This window comes from Eptesicus fuscus, chromosome 19, assembly GCF_027574615.1.
Source record: "Eptesicus fuscus isolate TK198812 chromosome 19, DD_ASM_mEF_20220401, whole genome shotgun sequence".
NCBI lineage: Eukaryota > Metazoa > Chordata > Mammalia > Chiroptera > Vespertilionidae > Eptesicus > Eptesicus fuscus.
In genome coordinates this window covers 12,124,023-12,144,355 of record NC_072491.1, presented here as the reverse complement: position 1 = coordinate 12,144,355, position 20,333 = coordinate 12,124,023, and the positions used below count along the sequence as shown (strand labels likewise).

The following is a 20,333-nucleotide window of genomic DNA, read 5'->3' as shown; positions in this document are numbered from 1 at the left end:
AAACATTTGAGTTTACTATAACAAATGACAGAAAGTCTAAGCTTTACTTGCAAAAGCCCTCAAAAAAAATTTTCTATTATTTCTTACTACAGTAACTAAGAATAAAAAACATACCCAATATTCTGATATATCTCCTAAAGATACAGTTGCAGAATGACTGTAACATATTTACTATTTCTAAAGCACACCAAACTACAAATTATAACCCGGTGCCATCTTTTTTAAAAAAGAAAGGAGTAAGACTAAGGTCTCTAGAAGAAAGTTATTTAAATAAGATTAAAAGAATTTCAGAAGACAATACCTTCAATGCGTGGCTGCATTTCTTCTGTTTTTGGAACAAAAATTCTGATTACGCTCGTGTTGATGTAAATCAAAGGTAAATTGCGTGAAGTCACTGTATGGGTCCTCATGGGCTGACCAGGAGATTTTCTTTTCTCTTTTTGGGTCCTTGGTAATTTTGCTTGAAATATACTTGCAATGGCATTAAGTAAAGGAAAACAAAGGACAATATCAAACGCTTGTGATGAGAGAAGAATTTCATGAAGAAAATGAGGGGAACCATCCGTTAAACCTTCAGATAACTTATGAAAACTTCTTCGTTCATTTCTTGATATTAATTTGTGGCGGACATTTTTTGTTACAGCTTTTGTGTATGTCAAAGAAAGAAATCCATGCTGCTGATGAGAGCCATCTAGAAGTTTTGTAGTTGTCTGTTCCAGAAAAAAGAAATCACAATATACATTTCATTAAAAAAGAATCTATTTGAGAGCAGAAAATCCTCTCAGTTGGTAATATAACCTTTTATCATATCTATACCTCTTAATGAACACATTACAGAACAATTCTGCAGATGGGGCAAAAGATGGGACCACTGGTATGACTGAACTGAAAGGAATCCTGAGCTCTAGTTGTAGGTGTTGAGAGAGGTAATTAAATTCTTTGTGTATGTTTCTGTGGCTTGTACATTTTTGTAACATTCAGAATTTGAAAAAGATCTCTAGATTTTATCTTTTCATTCTTGATAATTTATCATTAAGAGAATACATATGCTGTCACAATATGGGCCACAGAGGAGTTGTTTATGCGGGTGAAATTGAAATAATCATGTTATTTCCATTTGTGATCAACAACCTGAGTAGAAAAGATAATTGACTTCACTTGACTTACATTTATAAGAACCTTTTTTTCTCATTGATAATTTGGCTTATTTATATGAAGACTGAGCCCATAAAAAGAGCCTCATTGATACCATGCTTTGATAACTAAACTAACCATTTAATGCATGTTTACTGGAAATGATAACATGACACAAAAACAAAACATTTGCCCTTCAAACTTGCCTATTTCAAATGGCTATCATATAATTTACAAAACCTATCAACGCTTCTACAATTCTTATTCTTTGAGTTCTATACTGCATTAATACACAAACAACATTTGATTGAGAGTGAAAAATTATGTAATTGTAACTTTAATATTTATGACAAAATTTTCCCAATTAAAGATCATATTCAAATTGCATATTATAAACAAATTATAATAAAACAACATACTTAAGAGTAAAGTAAAATGCATACTTTGTAAAATATGAAAAAAAAACTATTCTCCACTAGTTTCCCTGAACATAAAATCCTATTTTGAAAGTCACTCAATATAAAATTAGAGTTATTATACTTCACATTCCTGACCCCTCTACCCAAGACTTAATAGCTTTTTTGTTATTAGATTCCAAAGAGTAATGTTAAGAGAGAAGGTGAACTAGGAAGAAGAAAAAGGACATATATCCTCCCAAACAGGAAAAACATGAGAAGTAGCAATGCAGCACTGTGTCTGCACCCATGTTACCCCATCGCTAGTGAACCTATTTTGCTTCCACTTTCTTCCTCTTGTGTATTGCCTATCACCCAATGACAGGCAACAGAGGGAAAAAGTATGCAATTCAGTGATCACTGTTGATTTTGTTTTTAATCAGGACTTTACAATGAAGAAAGGGGAGATAAAATTTACCTTTGTACTATATGTTACTTTTTTAAAGTTAATTTCATGAACACTAAGAAAACTTGGAAGTAGACATTAAATGGGTGTGCAATATAATAATTTTTCATATAACTGTCCTGACCTCAGAACATATTTTTACTGTTCCTAACTTTCTCATTGCCCCTCTTCTGATTTCTCTTTCCATTTGCTTTCTATACTCAAAACAAAAGGAAACCTGGTAAAGTAGGAAAAAGTCCTACCACTCTTATCACCGTACTGCTGAACATCTGGCAGCAGTAGACAGAGGAGGGTGGCTGAGGTGTGGCCCTGGTAGAAGAGGCCAGCAACACTTGTCTGTCTCGGGTGTCCAAACAGGACGTTGGAGGGGAGGTAGAATCAACAACTGATCTAAATAACCCACTCAAGTCTTCATTATTGGCAATATTTGAATCCTGGAGTTAATGTAATAGGTATTTCTAATGTCTAAATGTTTTGATTTAAAAAATATTTTTAGGATATTGAATATAGGTACTCTTAAAAGGTAAACTCCCATAAGAGATAGCTTGTTTGTTAAACTACTGAATCCATAACTCAATTAAGATAAGAGGGGGGATGCCCTAGCCGGCTTGGCTCAGTGGATAGATCGTCCACCCTGTGGACTGAAGGGTCGCAGGTTGGATTCCGGTCAAGGGCATTTGCCTGGGTTGTGGGCTCGATCCCCAGTAGGGGATGTCCAGGAGGCAGATGATCAATGATTCTCTCTCATCATTGACGTTTATATCTCTCTCTCTCTCCCTCTCCCTTACGCTCTGAAATCAATAAAAATATAAAAATAAAAATAAAAATATTTTTTAAAAAAGATAAGGGGGGGGAAAGAAAGAATGAGCGAATACTAGCTGGAGTTAATATATAATTACTTTTCATAGCATAATAATCAGTATTTTATATGATTTAAGATTAAAATTTAGGTAACACTAATAATTAGGAAATATTAATAAAATAAAAATAGTGCAGTTGATAAAGAAAAATTTTAAAGGACATTAATAATAATATTTTTTCATGAATATACATTAAAATTATTAAGAATGTTTTCCATGGACACTAATGAATCTTCAAAGATAAGAAAATAAATCCAAACAGAACTTTCTCTAACCAATGCCACATTAAGAGACCTATTTTTTCCAGTCTAGGCTAGAAAAAAATTCAAAACTCAAAACAGAAACAAGCATTTGCCATGCCAATAAATATTAAAGATTAAATCTAGGAACAAAATTATTTAAAATACTTGGCTAAGTTTTAAAATTCTAAAGATATGTGCTTTAAACTTCTTTTGATTTACAAAAAAAGGGGGAAAGAAGTAGATAAGTAGTTTACACATGCTAAGAAAATATCTAATGTTTGCAATAATTTAATAAATTCTTAAGATAATAACTATTACCATTGTGATAATCTGCTCTTAATGATTTAAAATACATGTATTTTTACTGACTTAAAAATGCCACTTATCCCTGGCTAGGTGGCTCAGCTGGTTGGAGCGTCATCCTGTACACCAAAACGGTTGTGGATTCCATTCCCAGTCAGGGCACGTACCCAGGTTGCAGGTTCGATACCCTGAATAATGTTGTTCTCATATCAATGTTTCTTTCACTCCTTTCCCCTCTCTAAACATCAATAACATATCCTCGGGTGAAGATTTTTAAAAAGTCACTTAAAATTATTAGTTTAGTAATATATTCAGATGCACTGTACTATTAAGAAAAACCAGGTTCCAAACTTCTAAAAGCCAATGTTGTATAGTCTAGTGTTCATTTTCTATCCAGTCAACGAAGGACATACAACAGCCTTTCCCAGATTCAAGAGGGTACCACATAAGGTGCTTTGAATTATTTGTGGAAAGGAAATGGCATAATAAAAGGTGGGAGAAGCAAACTGAGTAGAAATCATAAAAGGAATGACAAAAGCAGTATGGTCAACTCTTGATCACTAAACACATGCATAATTTAAAAAACATATTTAACATCCGATTTTAACTTTTTATGGTGATTGTAAAATTAGTTTGTATTCACAAAACCAGGGGAATACATAGCATAAGCAAGTAACCCAGAAACAAATTAGATTACAGTGGAAAACCAGTCTATGATTTAAAAATTAATGATAGCTCATTTACAAAGTAAGATGGTATGGAGGGAAAGGAAAATCAAGAGTTGACTCTATGAATAGTTCAATCCCTTCTCTGGGTTCCTGTTAATGGGAGTTCTGTAGCATAATTTAAAAATGATTTCTTACAGAAGGAAAGAAGCCAGAGCAATTACTGAAAGGGTCCTGCTTGCTGATGGGTCGAACCAACAAGGTGCGTCTGTTCAGCTTGTCGGTACAGGAAAGGAAGACACCTCCACATTGCCCCAGAGACCAACACTCTTTCCCAAGACTTGAGGTGATGGACAGGAGCAAAGAAGGTGAAAAGACAAAAAGCAATAAAAGCCATAAGCAAAACACCTTGATACTTTTAATTCTGCTCAAGTTTTACAGGTTTAGATTTGAGCCACTGCTAGGTATGACTTGTGTCTGGACCATCTTCTGCAAAAGCATTGTTAATGGAAATAAACAAAAATGATGTATTTTTAGTGTAAAATGACTCCTTTTAGTTGATGATAAAAGAATCCACATGGCTCACTTATGAACTAAAAAACTTCTAAAAAGTCAATATAATAACACATTAATGATAAAATATATTAATCAAAGCAATCTTACCTTTGACCTTTGGAAAAATTTACTTGTTATTCAGGAAAAATGGTTACAAAACAGAAGCAGCTAAAAAAAATAGTTTTATTTTACAATGTAATTTTGGAAGGTCAAAAATTATTCCGGCCGAAACCGGTTTGGCTCAGTGGATAGAGCGTCGGCCTGCGGACTCAAGGGTCCCAGGTTCGATTCCGGTCAAGGGCATGTACCTTGGTTGTGGGCACATCCCCAGTACGGGGTGTGCAAGAGGCAGCTGATCGATGTTTCTCTCTCATCGATGTTTCTAACTCTCTATCCCTCTCTCTTCCTCTCTGTAAAAAATCAATAAAATATATTTTTTAAAAAAAATTATTCCGAGCTCTAATTCTTGTAACCATTTGTCCTACTGCATGAAAGAACAAAGATAAACAGTTTATATTTTCAAAAATTCATAGTTACTAAATGAGTCTCACCACAGGTTTTTCTTTGCACTGTAGAAATACTCCTTCAAAATGTCCTGACTGCCAACCTTCCCCTGGCCTGGAAAACATAAGTTCACCTTATCTGTTCTCTTCAATTATTCTGAATTTGAAAAGTGAGCATATATAACTATTTCAAATAGTAATGATGTAAACAACACTACAAGGAACTAAAATGTGGATCTGACAATGCAATCAATAGAACAATTTACTTAGCACCACACCCTGGTAGTTCTGCACAGAAACATCTGTCTTAATGATAAATTATATATTTATTTGGTTAAGTATTTATTTCTATCTTACCCATGAGACTATGAGGCCCACAAGGGCATGATTCATGACTATTTTTGTTAATCACGATATATCCACTGTCTAGTAGAGTGTGACACATAATATGCATTCAATAAATATTCTGATTAAACAAAATGAATAAATTATCTAAATACTTAAAACTATCCTAAATTTCACAGTAAAGTCATAGATGATATAGAACAAAGATTATAATATTTACATCATAAAGAAATTATTTCAGCTATATTATTCATGTATCACTTGCAAGAATTCTTTTGATATAGAGATATACCGTTTAAAAGGAACAAAAGAGCTAAATCAAAAATCAATTAAAGATTCACTATTAATACAATAACAATTATATGCTTGGCGAGATAATACTATAATAACAGGGCTTAAAATATATACAGCAAAATATTTTGAACTTCACAATTATGACCCAATTTTTCACCTGTGGCAGTTGGATAATTAGTGACATGAGCAATATTATATATGTAATAAAGGATAAAAATTCAAATGTTTTAATGTAGAATTAGAAACCTGTTGAATAAAAAAGACGTTTTTAGGGAATATAATACATCAATAAAGGTATACAATTATATGTGCTTCTGCAGGTACTCAATAAATAATTTTTGAATGAATATAATGAATTGAGAAAAAATAAATAAGGCTGCTGATATAACAAAATACAATGAAATTCAAAATATGATGTGATTTGGATTTTTATTTGGAAAAAAAATGACAAAATTGCTATATAAGCTTTGTGAAAATACCTAAAATTTCACTTTTTACTACAATTATTTATCATTATAAACAAATTATGTTTGCTTATAATCATACTTTTCACAGAAATTTATTAGGGAAGGAAAATATGAATAGTCTCCAGAGTGCAAAGGGACATAAGATGTTGCTTCATTTAATCTACATTATACTGTTATAGGGAGTGGTTGGCAAGGATATAGCAAAAACCAAAGCCATCACCTGCGTCCCAAGCATCTTAGCAAATAAACGACCCACGTATCAAATGTCAGAGATGATTAATAAAAGCAGCTTATGTCATTTAATATGGCAATGTGGATATTTATAAACAAATTTGCCTTTTTATGAAACAAAACTTTATTATATTCCACATATGAATGAATACCAAGTAAAATTAACCAATTTATCTGTTAAGAAACCTCTTTGAGAATAATTATAGTATTTCTAAAAAATAACTAACCAATATAAATGTAAAAATTCTTATTATACTTTGTTCAAAGAAAATATAGCCTTTCCCATAATCATGACTCTTTACTTACCTGCTTCTGTAGTGATCAATATTGAAACTTTCTACTTTACATTTCACTTTGGTATATACATCCTGGACATCTATGGAGGCACTGAGGTCTTCTAGTTCACTGACCATACAAAGCTCTGCAATAAGAAGTGAACATTAATTTCAATATTGATCCACGATCAATGGCATGTATATTCTTGATATCTACAAAGGGACTGAGACTTTCTATTCATTAACTACACAAGATTCTGCAATAATAAATAAAATTTTTATCAATATAGGCCTCACAATTAAGATAGGATACCTATTTCAAAATAGGGGAGTTAGTGTTCCTAGTTAGTGTTTTATGTGTCATATCTGATTATCAGTCATTGATCTTTGCAATACTTTTAGTGACAATGACCTAATACATCAATATGACCAAGAAGAAATTACTTGTGGCTTTTAGGATGAATTTTAATACAAACAAGACAAAATTTAGGTATAATATTCAATGTTAGTATTGCTAATAGAAATCACGTGAATTAGATCTGATGATATTTATTTAATTTAAATGGCAATGACAAATGAAGTCTATTATGATTTTTTTTCTAAAAATAGTGTTTAATATTTTATCTTTACAGTACAGAAGAAAAGGAATCCTGTACCTGTGCCTTTATTTTCAGGATCTGGAGCAAAGAGTTTTATCGTAATTTTGGGCAGTACCCACTGCATCCATAGACTAACACGTCCACTGGATCCACCAATGTTACTTGTAGTTTGTTCCAAGGTAACAGAATCGGAGAATGGTGAATCATCACCTGCTTGTACAGAATCTCCCTGGGTTGACAAAAGACAACAACACTATTTAACTTAGAAAATCTTTAATTATTACCTATAACTTTTCCATATGCTAATGCTAATCATATAAATGGTTATGCTAATACATAATGCTAATAATATAAATTAATAATATAAACATATACTAATCAATATACTGAAGCATGTTATTATACTATTTGTTTAAAATATGTGTATAAATATTTGAACATTAGTAAAGTATTTAAAGTTAGTCTAGTTGGCAGCATGATGTATTAAGAACTTCAGATACTAGCCATGTGATTTAATCTTTCAGATTGAGTCCTCTTCTGAAAAAATGGTTATTATAATAATATTTACTTCTTAGAGTTGTTAAGATTAAATAAGAACATGAATATAAAGTGATTACCTATAATAAACAATGCACAAATAGTAGGTATGATTATCACCATCAAGCTTGACTGATACTTAGAAATTGTACACTCATATTTTTAAGAATTTGGTATCCTACACCCTTCTTGTCTTTCTCATTTTGTCATCTTTCTAATTTTAGCATATTTTCATGTGCTATATATTCCTAACTTTTAAATTCGAACTCCATCTATGCCAAGGAGTAATTTAGCAACAGCCAACAGTTAGAACAAAACATCCCCTAAAATTTGATAGAAGACAACATGATCAGTATACTGTTTTCTAAGGATAGTTTCTCAGACTAATCTCTTACTCAAACCATTAGGTTGGCTCTTAGAAACAGCAATGATAAGAAAAACCTCAAACAAAACAGACCTAAAAACTCAACTTTCATTACCTTGACGACATTTACCTTGACGTCAGATTTACAGCATCGTCTAATCAGAACAAAATTCAATTTCATTGAATCCCCATAAGGAGACCAAATGGGGAAGACTTTCACAAAACAATAGGTACGTGTTTATTGTTGGAATAGTTAAGCACCGAGCACAGTAAAGCAATAGTGTCCTGTGATTTACAGCAACAAAAAATTATACACTTAATCCTGAAGATAGTATCATCATTTCTTCATCCAATTACATGAAGCAAAGCAACCAGCTTACTGTTTAGTGATGTTTTCATATAAATGCTTCTCCAAAAGAGGTGGTCCTTTATCTGCTATAATTGAAAGTCCTAGAATTTGAGAAGCTATAGAAAAATTCGGGTTTTTGGTTAGCTGTCTAAAATAACACAGCATCCAATGAAAAGCATAAACTAATCCCAGAAAAGGATGCATTTTACAAAGTAAAATTTAATAAAAGACAACATATTATAGTCAGTATGCCTTTCTTTACAGATAGGTTCTTAGATCAGAAGCATTCATAAATTAATTCTCCCTCAAACAGAAGAATATCATAATCACAAGCCCGGAAACTGCAGAGAAAAACAGCCATTTCATATCAATGAGAGTGATTTTTCACAGTTAGGCATATTCACTATGAATGCTAAGAAAACTCTGGCTGCAAATTTAATAAGTAAGCACTCCTGAGGAAAAGTTTTGCTTTCCTTCCTCACGGAGTTTCAATTTTCATTTTGGATTTACAACATTTGGTGCGGTATTGTTAAATATGTTTATGCATTAATTTTCTGCTCTATTTCCAATTCTATAGTAAAATCGAGCCAGAATTGGAGATGCTGAACTATTTTCCCACACCTCTATGCCAAGTTCCAAAATATACAGTTTAATTCTTTCACCATTTTGTTGCAAATTGACCAAAATACTGAGTTTATTTTCCTAGCTGAATTTATCTTTGTTCATCTGGAAGAGCAAACACTTCAGCCCTTCATCCTTGGCCTGTTTCAGACCTCAGGGATGATCATAGTTTTGGCCACATTGCTATTCCCCCTTATCAAAATAACTCCAGAGTTCTTGTTCAATCACGAAACGTCCCGAAGGGCTAAACACTTCCACCACTGTTTGTACTTAAGTCAACAGTAACAAGTGGCCTGCTGTGGTTTCCACTACCTTTGCTCCCATTATTTCAATGCAAGGGTGGGAAAAATGATTAACTGTTTTTTAAGCTCAGTACTTAAGCCTCTCACTCATATTTCCCCCTCTACACCACCCAGATGGATATTCAGGAAGCTAGAGCTATATTCACTGAAAAGTATGGTGCTCCCTATCAACATGTCAACATGAAAAGAATTACTCATAGTTTAAAGTATAAATCATCCAAGAATCATATAAACAAATACTTCTACTTAATACAAACAATTGTTAAGAGTGTGCTTTTTAAAACTAGATTTATAGTAAATTCTTTACAGTTAAAACAATTTAAAAATAATAGTTTTGACCCAACTCACCAAGAAAGAACTATAAGTAGTAAATGTTTTAACATTTTATGAACTTTTAAAATGCAAATATTAATTAGGAATTTAAAAAGTCAAAGCTGCAACTTCAAAGTGGTGCTCCGATATATAATTGATATAAATAAGCTCAACAAATGTAAGGTAACCTCAGATTATATCTACACAATAAAACTATTTGAAATTTAAAATCAAGTAAGCCAATAATTGAATAACTAGAGAGATTACCTGAAAATAAATGCATTTTGAACAACTACTAGGTACTAAGAAATGAACCACTTTATGCTGGATGAACCATTTTTTGAGAACAGGAATGCTAAAAGTAACTTGAATTCCTTAATCAATAAAGAATGCAAGTCAAAGTTTGTCATGAACCTAAACTTGCACACTTTGGAGCTCAATCTGTCAATTCTTACTTTAGGGTATGTTGTAAATCAACATTAGCATTCACACACCATTTTAAATTTTTCTAAGCTTTAAAATTATTTCTTATACCAATGCTGTGAATGAAGATGGCCTATCAAAGACATTACTCATACATACAAGAAAGCAAAAATGGAAACCTCTGGCTATGAAATTAACAGTGAAAAGGTCCCCCAGGCTGGTGATCTTAGACTAGACCCTGAGTCCCTCAGAGAAGAAAATACATAAAAGTCCCTTTGGGGGAGACCAGGCCATCATCACTATGTAAGACCTTCATAGAGAAAGTCCCATTAAAGAAGTACTCCCAAAATAAGATTACATAACACATAAGGAAACAATCTACTATAAGAAACAGTTAGGAACACAACAAAGAGTAGGATTAGACTCTCAAGAAATGCATGTAACATAGCTGATAAAAATACAAAATAATTATGTTTAAAACAATTAAAAACATAAAAACAAGCAAAAAAATAAGCTCATATTCATAGTTTTATGTATTTACATAAAAGTATATTTGTACTGACTTAATAAATATATACATCTCTATTCCCTGTACCATAATAAATCAGACTTAATTTAATCATAATGAGTTATTCCCTAATTATTGAATATCCATATATTAAAAAACAATGTGTGTGTAAAATGTATTCTGTACCAAGACCAGTTGTTTAAATTAGTGTTATCCTTGGAAAACAAAGACAATTAGTGACAGATCATGGTGAAGGTTTATATGCCACATCCAGCATGTCACTGAAATAATATAACCCTTATTTGACACCTTGACTTCTGAGTCAAAGGAAACTTTTCAGTATAAATCATTTTACTTCTAACCTACAATGTTTGACTAAACACTTTTTTTAAAAGATGGAAAAAGCAGCCTAAAAAGTACAACTAATATGGAAATAGAAAAGGCAATAGAAGGTCAATTTTTCATCTTTTGCAATTTGGACAAAATTTATTAGACTGAAACAATGCTAGAAGTTTTCCTTCGCACAAAAATACTATCAAAAGAGAAAATTGTGGTCAACTTAAAATACTGCCTACTATTTAAAAACTCAAGTGGAATATTTATTCAATGTAGTACTGGAAGTCCTAGTCAGAGCAATTAGGCAAGAAAAAGAAATAAATGGCATCCAAACTGAAAAAGAAGTTAAATTATCTTTGTTCACAGAAATGTCGACATGCCCTTATGTAAAAAACCCCAAAGATTCCACATGCAAATAAACTGTTAGAACTAATAAACAAATTTAGCAAAGTTGCAGTATACAAAAGCCACTTGAAAAAATAAGTTATTTTTCTATATACTAACAGTGAACAATCAGAAAAAAAAATAAAGTGATTCCATTTAAAATAGCATTAAAATAATGAAATACATAGCAATAAACTTGACCAAGGAAGTGAAAGATTTGCATGTTTAAAACTACAAAATATTGCTAAAAAATTAAAGAACATGCAAAAAGATGGAAAGATGTCCCACGCTCATGGGTTGGAAGACTTAATATTAAGATGGCGAGTTACTGTTAAATGGGTACAGTTTCAATTGAGAAAGATGAAAAAGTTTTGGAGATTGATGGTGACAGAATAATGTGAATGTACTTAATGCCATAAAATGGTACACTTAAAAGTGGTTAAAATTGTAATTTTTATGCATATTTTACCACAATAAAAAAATAACAAAAAAGTTAACTGGGACATAAAATCATTCATTTATAGTAACAAAAATAGATCATATTTACTTAGCACTTGTATTAGTTTTATTTGATAAATATTGTGCCACTAGAATGGGATTCAAATTTTTATTTTATCATTAGTTTTAGTTTATCAATAAGTAGCATAAAATTCATTTTCTAGGAATATAGAAATATCAATGTTGGAGGTGGTAACAGGATCAAGATCCTTGCTTGTATTCCCTTTATATTAATTATATTAGTATTCTATGTCCAATCAGTCTTTACCATTCATTGTCCCTCTTTTCTAATAATCTTCTAAGTTAAAACTTCGTATATATTCAAATAACACATAAACCAAGACCTTCCAATTAGATGAGATATATGTTATACCAAATAACCTTTTCAGTTAGTATTACCTTGCTGATTATCATAGGAATATATAGTGACTCTGAGAATTTACACACAAAATTCATACTTTTCCAGAATATAAAATAAGAGGGAATATATCACATTTCATTTTATGCATAATCTTGATAACAAAATGACCAAAATATTATGAGAAAGAAAAGTTAAAGACCAGTGTCTCACATGACCACAGATACCAAAATCCTAAATAAAATACTAGCAAATACAATCCAGCAAGATATAAAAAGGTAAAAGTTTCATCACCAAGTTGGATTTATTCCAGAAATGCAAGATCAGCTTAATATTTGAAAATAAATTAGTATAATTAGCCATATTGAAAAGATAAAGCAGAAAAACCAAGTACATAATCATCTCAATTGAATAAAAATATCAAATATGAAAGACTATATCTATTACAAAAGGGGTAAGACCTTTATAAAGAAAACTAAAACCTTAATGAAATTTAAGAACACATATATACAAAGAGGGATAGCATGTTCATAGGGCATATGGACAAACTGCCCATTGTCAGTTAATATTAGTAGTAACACATTGAGATGGATATTAACATTATCCCCATTTTTATAGATGATGAAGCTGTGGCACAGAGGTTAAACAATGTAATCATAAGTTGCAGAGATAAAACTCAAGTTGTTTGATCCCAAACTCTCCTCCACAGATTCCATTAACTTATAATCACACTAAGATAATGTGATCCAATCCCAACTATGAGTGACACTTCAATTCACTGTGTGTCAATTTTCTAATACATAAAATAAGGATGCTGGTTGAGATAATCTCTCCAACAATTCCTTTCAATTATATAACTGTAAATTGATGAATTAAGAGAAACATCTCTGCTCCTTTGTCAAATTCTGCAAAATTATCTACCAAAGTCAGAGGAAGGTAGTTCTTAGGAGAGAATCTATGACAAAGAGTGGGGAAATAGCAGATACAATTTAGCTAGTTTTCCCTTGGCAGGGGGCGGGGGGGTGGATACACCTTAGAGAAAATTACTAACATTCTATTTTGCTGTTGGAAAGGTTACTATAGAAACTAAACACGCTACTTTAATTTTCTGTTTTTTTCCCCTTTGGTACCCACATTCTCTGCCAAATCTTAGAAATATGCTTGAACACATTTGGGGATAATATTAAGTGTCACCATAATTCTAGACCATCCATACTAGTACTAAGCAAATCACATTAAAATGACATAAATGTGCTTTTTTGAAGTCAGAAAATCAGCATTGAATAAAGCATCTTTTTTTTAAAAAAATATATTTTATTGATTTTTTACAGAGAGGAAGGGAGAGGGATAGAGAGCTAGAAACATCGATGAGAGAGAAACATCGACCAGTTGCCTCCTGCATACCCCCTACTGGGGATGTGCCCGCAACCAATGTACATGCCCTTGACCGGAATCGAACCTGGGACCTTCCAGTCCGCAGACCGACGCTCTATCCACTGAGCCAAACCGGTTTCGGCTGAATAAAGCATCTTTAAAGATTCTGGATGCACTTTCTTTCCTCCACCTCCTAATTGTTATTCCAAATGCCTCAGTTATCAACATATTTCAACAGGTAAAGAAAAATTAAAATAGCATATATGGTATTACATTAGTTTTGTAATGGTTTGTCAGACACAGTCATATAATATGTATATAATTTCTTCGGGGTAAAATTCTATCACTAAAAGTCAATTAAACCTTGTATACCAATGTTCATAGCAGCATTATTCATTATAGCCAAAAGGTAGAAACAACCCAGATATCCATCAATAGATCAGTGGATAAATAAAATATTATATAGTATATATAATGAAACAGTACTAATCCATTGACAGGAATGGAATCCTGAACATATGCCACTACATGGGTGAACTTTAAAAACATTACCCTAAATGAAATAAGCCAGACACAAACAGAGAACTATTGTATGAATCCTCTTATACAAGGTACCGAGAATAGGCAAATTCAAAGTGACAGAAAGTACAGTAGAGGTTACCAGGAACAGGGATGGTAGAATGGGGATGGGGAGTCATCATTATAATGAGTACAGAGTTTTAGTTTGAAATGAAAAAGTTCTTGAAATGGATAGTGGTTATGGTCACACGACACTGTGAATATACTTGATGCCACTGAATGGTACATATAAAAATGGTTAAAACAGTGCATTTTAGGTACTTATATTTTACCACACAAAAAATAACTAGAAAAAGTTAATCAATGGTACTGGGAACCTAATATAATATGTACAAGGCAGAGAAAGAAAAACCAAGAAAGACCAGCTCTTAGTACTCAATGGTGTTTTAAATCAAGCAATATGGCAAACTCATTTGAAATGAACATTTTTCTTTTCCACTACAAAAGCAAAGAAATTTTGGATAAAAAACAGTAAGAATTTGTTTTAATACATGAAAGTGCTGTATGTTTTTTCTTTGGCCTAGACCTATTCTCCACCATTTTCCAACCTCTGTGCCTGGGAGTGTAACCCGTATGAACAATATATATCTGTCCTCTTGTCCTCTGCTTTCTGGTTGGTTTCAATTAATGAGGGACAGTGCCAGGAGACAGAAATGAGGGAGGAGCAAGAAGTCAGGGTACTGATTCCCGGTTCTGATAACCTCTCCCTCCCTGGCTTTAGCCTAGTGGCAGCAACAATATCCCAGGGTTAGTGGATCCAGATACCTACCTCCAGTGGTTTCCCTTCCCAGTCCACACCTTTTTATTAAACGCTCTTAAACTGCTGGATTTAAGAATGCTATCTTTTTCTGACTAATTCAATAGCCAACCTTGAAATAAGTAAACGCAAATCTCGAAGTATCAGCAATGCAGAGGGAACACTAAGTCATGGTAATGAGGGTAACAAGAGGGAAGTGAGCCCGAGGTGGCTAATGGAAGTGTCAGTTTGGTAAGGGTTTAGGGGTTGCACACTGGCATTCAGGGACTGAAGACAAGGCTTAGAGCCCGAGTTAAAGAGTCCTTTGCAAAGGCCTGGGGCCAAAAAGAGCTGCTTCTTCAGCAAAAGGGATAATCTCCTAAGGCTTCACAAGACTGAAGAAATAGCATAGATGTTTTCTATAATGGGCACCAAAGTGGGAGGGAGGCAAGGAAGAAAAACACCAACCTCTCTCTCCTCTCTTACTCCAAGCTCCTGTTTGTAACTCTCCCCAAAGGATTAGAAATGGCTAAAAAATCAAAACAAAACAAAAAACTGAGTAAACTGGAATAAAAGAAGGGAATTGAGGAAATGACTAGAAAGAAATACAGAGAGCTAATGAGAGTAGAAGGGACAGGAAAAAAAATGGTTCAAAGACAAAAGGGTCTCTGGTTAAATAAGTTTGGAAAATACATCATTCAATAAAGCTTAATTGTTTTCTTTACTGCAGGATCTTTTGTATTCTATCAATATTTGGAATCTCCAAGAAAGAATTAACTGCTTTTACCCTAGAAGGGGTATGCCCCATTGACTTCATAAGGGCACATTTCTACATTCTGCACCTATGCTTCCTGGGGGGAGAGGGGGCAGTAATCCCATTACTTAGCTCTTGTGTTTCTTTTTTTAAAAATTTCTTTATTGATTAAGGTATCACATATTTGTCCTCATAGGTCTTGTGTTTCTTAAGATGTGGAATGAGCAGGGATAAAGAAGTTGCTTGTGAAGGGGTCAAACACATCTACTACACGTTTTAAACCCTCAAAGCAACTAAAGAAAAAAGCCCTTTTCACTGAGTTTGGTCGCCTTTACAAATTTGTAAGAAAAAAGAATAACATTTCTTTACTTGACTCTTTTTCCCATTCTGTATTTTGCCAATAGCTTTGTTTCCAGAGGAAATTATACCTTTATACAAAAACAAAAACATAACTTCTATCTCCATCTATTACAGTATTTCTCAGAGATAAAAGTTCAGCCCTCCAGAGGTTGTTTTGAAAATGTATTAGGGTGTTTTTGGTTGACTCAGTGATTGAGTGTCACTACTGGAATTTAAGATTCTCACAGATACTCATGTAGCTGAAAATCCTGTTTATAATATTTGGACATAAAATTGAATTCTGTTTTAGACCTAAAGAATATATTTTTTTGCATTTCTGCTTGATTTTATTATACACTAAGAGTTCTAAAGGCAACTACTGAAGTGAAAGGAAGACTAAACTTTGTTTGAAACTTTACTACTAGTTTGCCACTATTTTCAAAAATCATGCTACAAACAACACCATGGTATTTAATATAGACCTACACAAGTCTATTTGTACAAGTCAGATTCACAGTAATTATATGTATTTGATTATGTTATGTCTTCTAATGTAGTCACGCCAGAGTATTTATATATGAAAATACATATCATTGTACCTTAAGTTACTTTCCTTTTATTCTGTATATTTTATATAAATATTATATGTTTTTGAGATTATATGTATATATGGGTTATTTTTCACTTTCATTTCAGGATAGTGAAGGAGGCACAATAAAATATTTGTTACCAAAGGAGCGCTGGCATGTTGGGTGAGGTTAGGGTGTTAAAAATAAAAAATAAGGGGCCCCACTGAGTGGCTCAGTTGGTTGGAGCCTCGTCCTGTGCACCAAAAAGGTTTAAAAAGGTTGTGGGTTCAATTCCCAATTAGGGAACAAGCCTAGATTGTGGTTCTGGTCTCCAGTCTGTGTGCATGCTGGAGACAACTGATCGATGTTTCCCTCTCACTCTCTTTCTCTCCCTTCCTCTTTCTCTAAAATCAACAAAAACATATCCTCGAGTGAGGATTAAAAAGAAAAGAAAGGCTTTTAAGATGATCAGAAGAAAGGAGAGGACTTGGGTCTGACAGAATTGAAAACCATCAATCTAAAGACGACAATACCACCCTGGTCCAAAAAAGGGGTAGAGGCGGAGAGGGTACAGGAAGGGGGAGCATGAGCCTCTTTTCACTCAGCTCCTAAGTTTCCATTCTTCTGAGAAAGCATAACTTGACTGTGTCTCGGCTTCTACCATTTCACAGCACCCCCACTTCCTGAACTACCTCACTCCCTACTGAAACTGATTAAAATACTTGGACCTAAGAGGAACAGTAAATGCACAGCCACTGCTACCATCTCCTCAGGAGCCTCTGAACCTGCCAGCTTCCACAGAGGTGAGGTCATCTCCATTCTCATTCCTGACAGGGAACTCTGCGCTATATATCACCCTTCATTTGGTAACAGAATTTTTCAGAAACACTTACCTCAGTAGTAGTTCCAATGTCAGCAGATGGGCTGCATGTGCTGGTGTCTGGAGGAGCTGTGCCCACACTGCTTCTCACTGGGGAACCAGGAACAGGCCCGGCCGTGGGCTCTGGACAGGCTGAAGAACTGAGGCTGCCTCTCTTCTGAATCTTACTCCACACTTTACTCATAATGCCCGTTAGCTCATACAACAGCTGCACCTGAGCAAAAGGAAAGGGAAAACAGTCTTTCAGCTTCCAGTCGCAACTGACTTACTGTGAGAAAATTAAAACAAGTCCAGGAAAACAAGAATATAAAAAGATATATATATCAATGTATCACTGATCATGATCTATAATCTATGATAGGCAATTATTATATATTATCATGAATATTTTATCACCACACTATGATTCTGATAAGAGATATAGAGAAAAAATTCAGATACAAAAATGTACAATTTTATCACGATTTGAATTTGAAACAGATATAATGAATTTAATCACACTTGAAATCTGCCTCATTAGCAATGGGATATTTTATAAACAATGTAGCATTTTCGTAGGAAAATAATGCTACTATGATAATAATGCTAATATAACAAGTTATTCCAGGACAGACTTCTTTTAATATATGAATAAAGCAAACGCAAAGAAATGCCTCTTAACAGAATCAAGTTAGAAATCAAATATATCTTAGTAAATATGATTATTTAGTGTTTCATGAAATAATTAACATTATTTGATTCCCACATTTAAATTCTATTTCTCAGGGGAATATATATGAAACTGGACTTCTTGCCCAGCAAAATAAAGTGAAAAAATAATAGAATAGTAAAGGGAAAATGTTAAATATAAGACTTTTCTATAGATAAAGAACATAAACCATCCAACCTACTATTCCCCTAGTATTTGTCATTCCAATATTCAGAGGAAAAAAATGTTTTAACTTGCACATTGTTTGACTAAGTTCTAAGATATTTACATAAGATTTCATAAATAAGCATTAATCATGGAATTTGTATGACAACATATTGCCATATACTGTATAAAATAAGCCCAGAGAAAAAATGCCAACACAATATATAAGCAAATCCACAGCTGGATACCATATTCTGCTTGCCATTTAAAAAAAAAAAAAAAGCAAAATTCTTATATTTATAAAAAGTTTCAGCCCCAGGACACATCCAGATGATAAAGCTGGCTTCTTATGTGGGCAGAACAGATGCATAAAAACACTGTTGTCAATCCTTATTTGATATAAAACAGTACTGGGTTACAGTTTTCTCCTTTTTGTGTGATGAAGTCTCAAATCTCAGGTTATAGCTCTTTTTGTTAAAAAAAATAATCTAATGGCTACAGATCTTACAAAAAAACCTCTTAAAAATTTAGTTCAAATTCTTTCATCCTTCATTATCATGAATAAGTTCTCTCTAAAAAGAAACAACCTTATGGCAACCCAAATTTTTTAAATGATTATTTTACTTTTTCTTAAACAATTGGAACTGACAAATAAGGAAAGCATAAGCCAAAGAAAACAGGTTGTAAATACTTCTGAGGGCATAAGGTTTATTTACTTAAGGGATAGATGCTACTTTATTGTCACTACTTCTGATTGTAACAGTTACATTAAATAATTGTTTATGAATGTCACCAAGGATGCTGTGTATTTAACATACCAAACAAACTCTGACATAAACTTTAAACCTATTTTTATTTTTAAAGGAGAAAGTTGCTATCACAGAACTGAGACTTCCCAAAATCAGAGGCTTAAAAAAAAAGGCAAAAAAAAAAAATTAAAGTGTTCAACTCATACCCATTAAAGTGTATCAAAAACTATGCCAATTAAAGCCACAGTGAAATTACCCACCTATTAAAATGTCTAAAATTAAAAAAAAAAAATCTTAAGCATACCAAGTACTGGCGAGAATACAGAGCAATGGAAACTCTCATTTACTGTTGATGGGAATTCAAAATTTAGAATTTGGCAGTTTCTGAAAAAGGGATATACCCACCATATGATCCAGCCATTTCACTTCTAAGTGTTTCTCCAATAAAAGTCTATGTCTATATAAAGACCTTATACAAATACTCATTTATTTATAATAGTCCAAAACAGAGGGGGTGGGGGGGTCTCAAATATTCATCAATAAGTGGATAAACAATATGTAGTATATCCGCACAAGAACAATATGCAGTATTAAAAATAAATTATGGGTTTATGCAAAAACATGAATCCAAAATAATTATGCTGAGTAATAGAAACTAGACAAAAATGAGAGAGAATGAGAGAATATAATTGTATGATTACATTTATCTAGAATTCTAGCAAATTGAAAAATACATGACAGGAACGGTGGTTGCCTAAGATGGGGAGAAGAATGAAAGGAGGACCAAAGACACTTTGGTGGATGATGACTTATGCATTAGTTTGATTGTGGGGATAGTTTGGTGGGTGTACATGTGCCAAATTAGATAATTTAAATGTGCACTTTATTATATGTAAGTTTAACCCAGTAAAATTTTTTAAAATCTCTTTAAAATGAACACCATGAGAGGCAGCATTATATGGGATATGTATGAAAATAATTAAATATCAATAATATCTGGAGTATTAAATATGAACTCAATATCAAAAATGTAAAATTTTAATGTTTAAAAATTAATTTCACCTAGATTCTCTTTTCATCTATGACCAGTCAGAAAGGAGACAACTGGATTAGAGAGGCTGCGATAAGCCACAAGGAGATCCATTCCTAATGGATAGACAGGATTTAGGTGGGT

General features: G+C 32.9%; 1 protein-coding gene across 1 annotated transcript in view; it reads right to left on the bottom strand.

Annotated features, from left to right (window-relative positions):
• Positions 1-20,333, bottom strand: part of VPS13B (vacuolar protein sorting 13 homolog B) — a 593,664-nt gene that overhangs the window by 299,325 nt on the left and 274,006 nt on the right. Inside the window, exons 25-29 of the mRNA XM_008148507.3 lie at positions 17,571-17,771; positions 7,392-7,563; positions 6,767-6,881; positions 5,172-5,238; positions 302-710 (exon numbers count right to left, since the gene is read on the bottom strand). Coding sequence (XP_008146729.2) covers positions 302-710; positions 5,172-5,238; positions 6,767-6,881; positions 7,392-7,563; positions 17,571-17,771 — 964 coding nt within the window. The remainder of the gene's footprint in view (positions 1-301; positions 711-5,171; positions 5,239-6,766; positions 6,882-7,391; positions 7,564-17,570; positions 17,772-20,333) is intronic.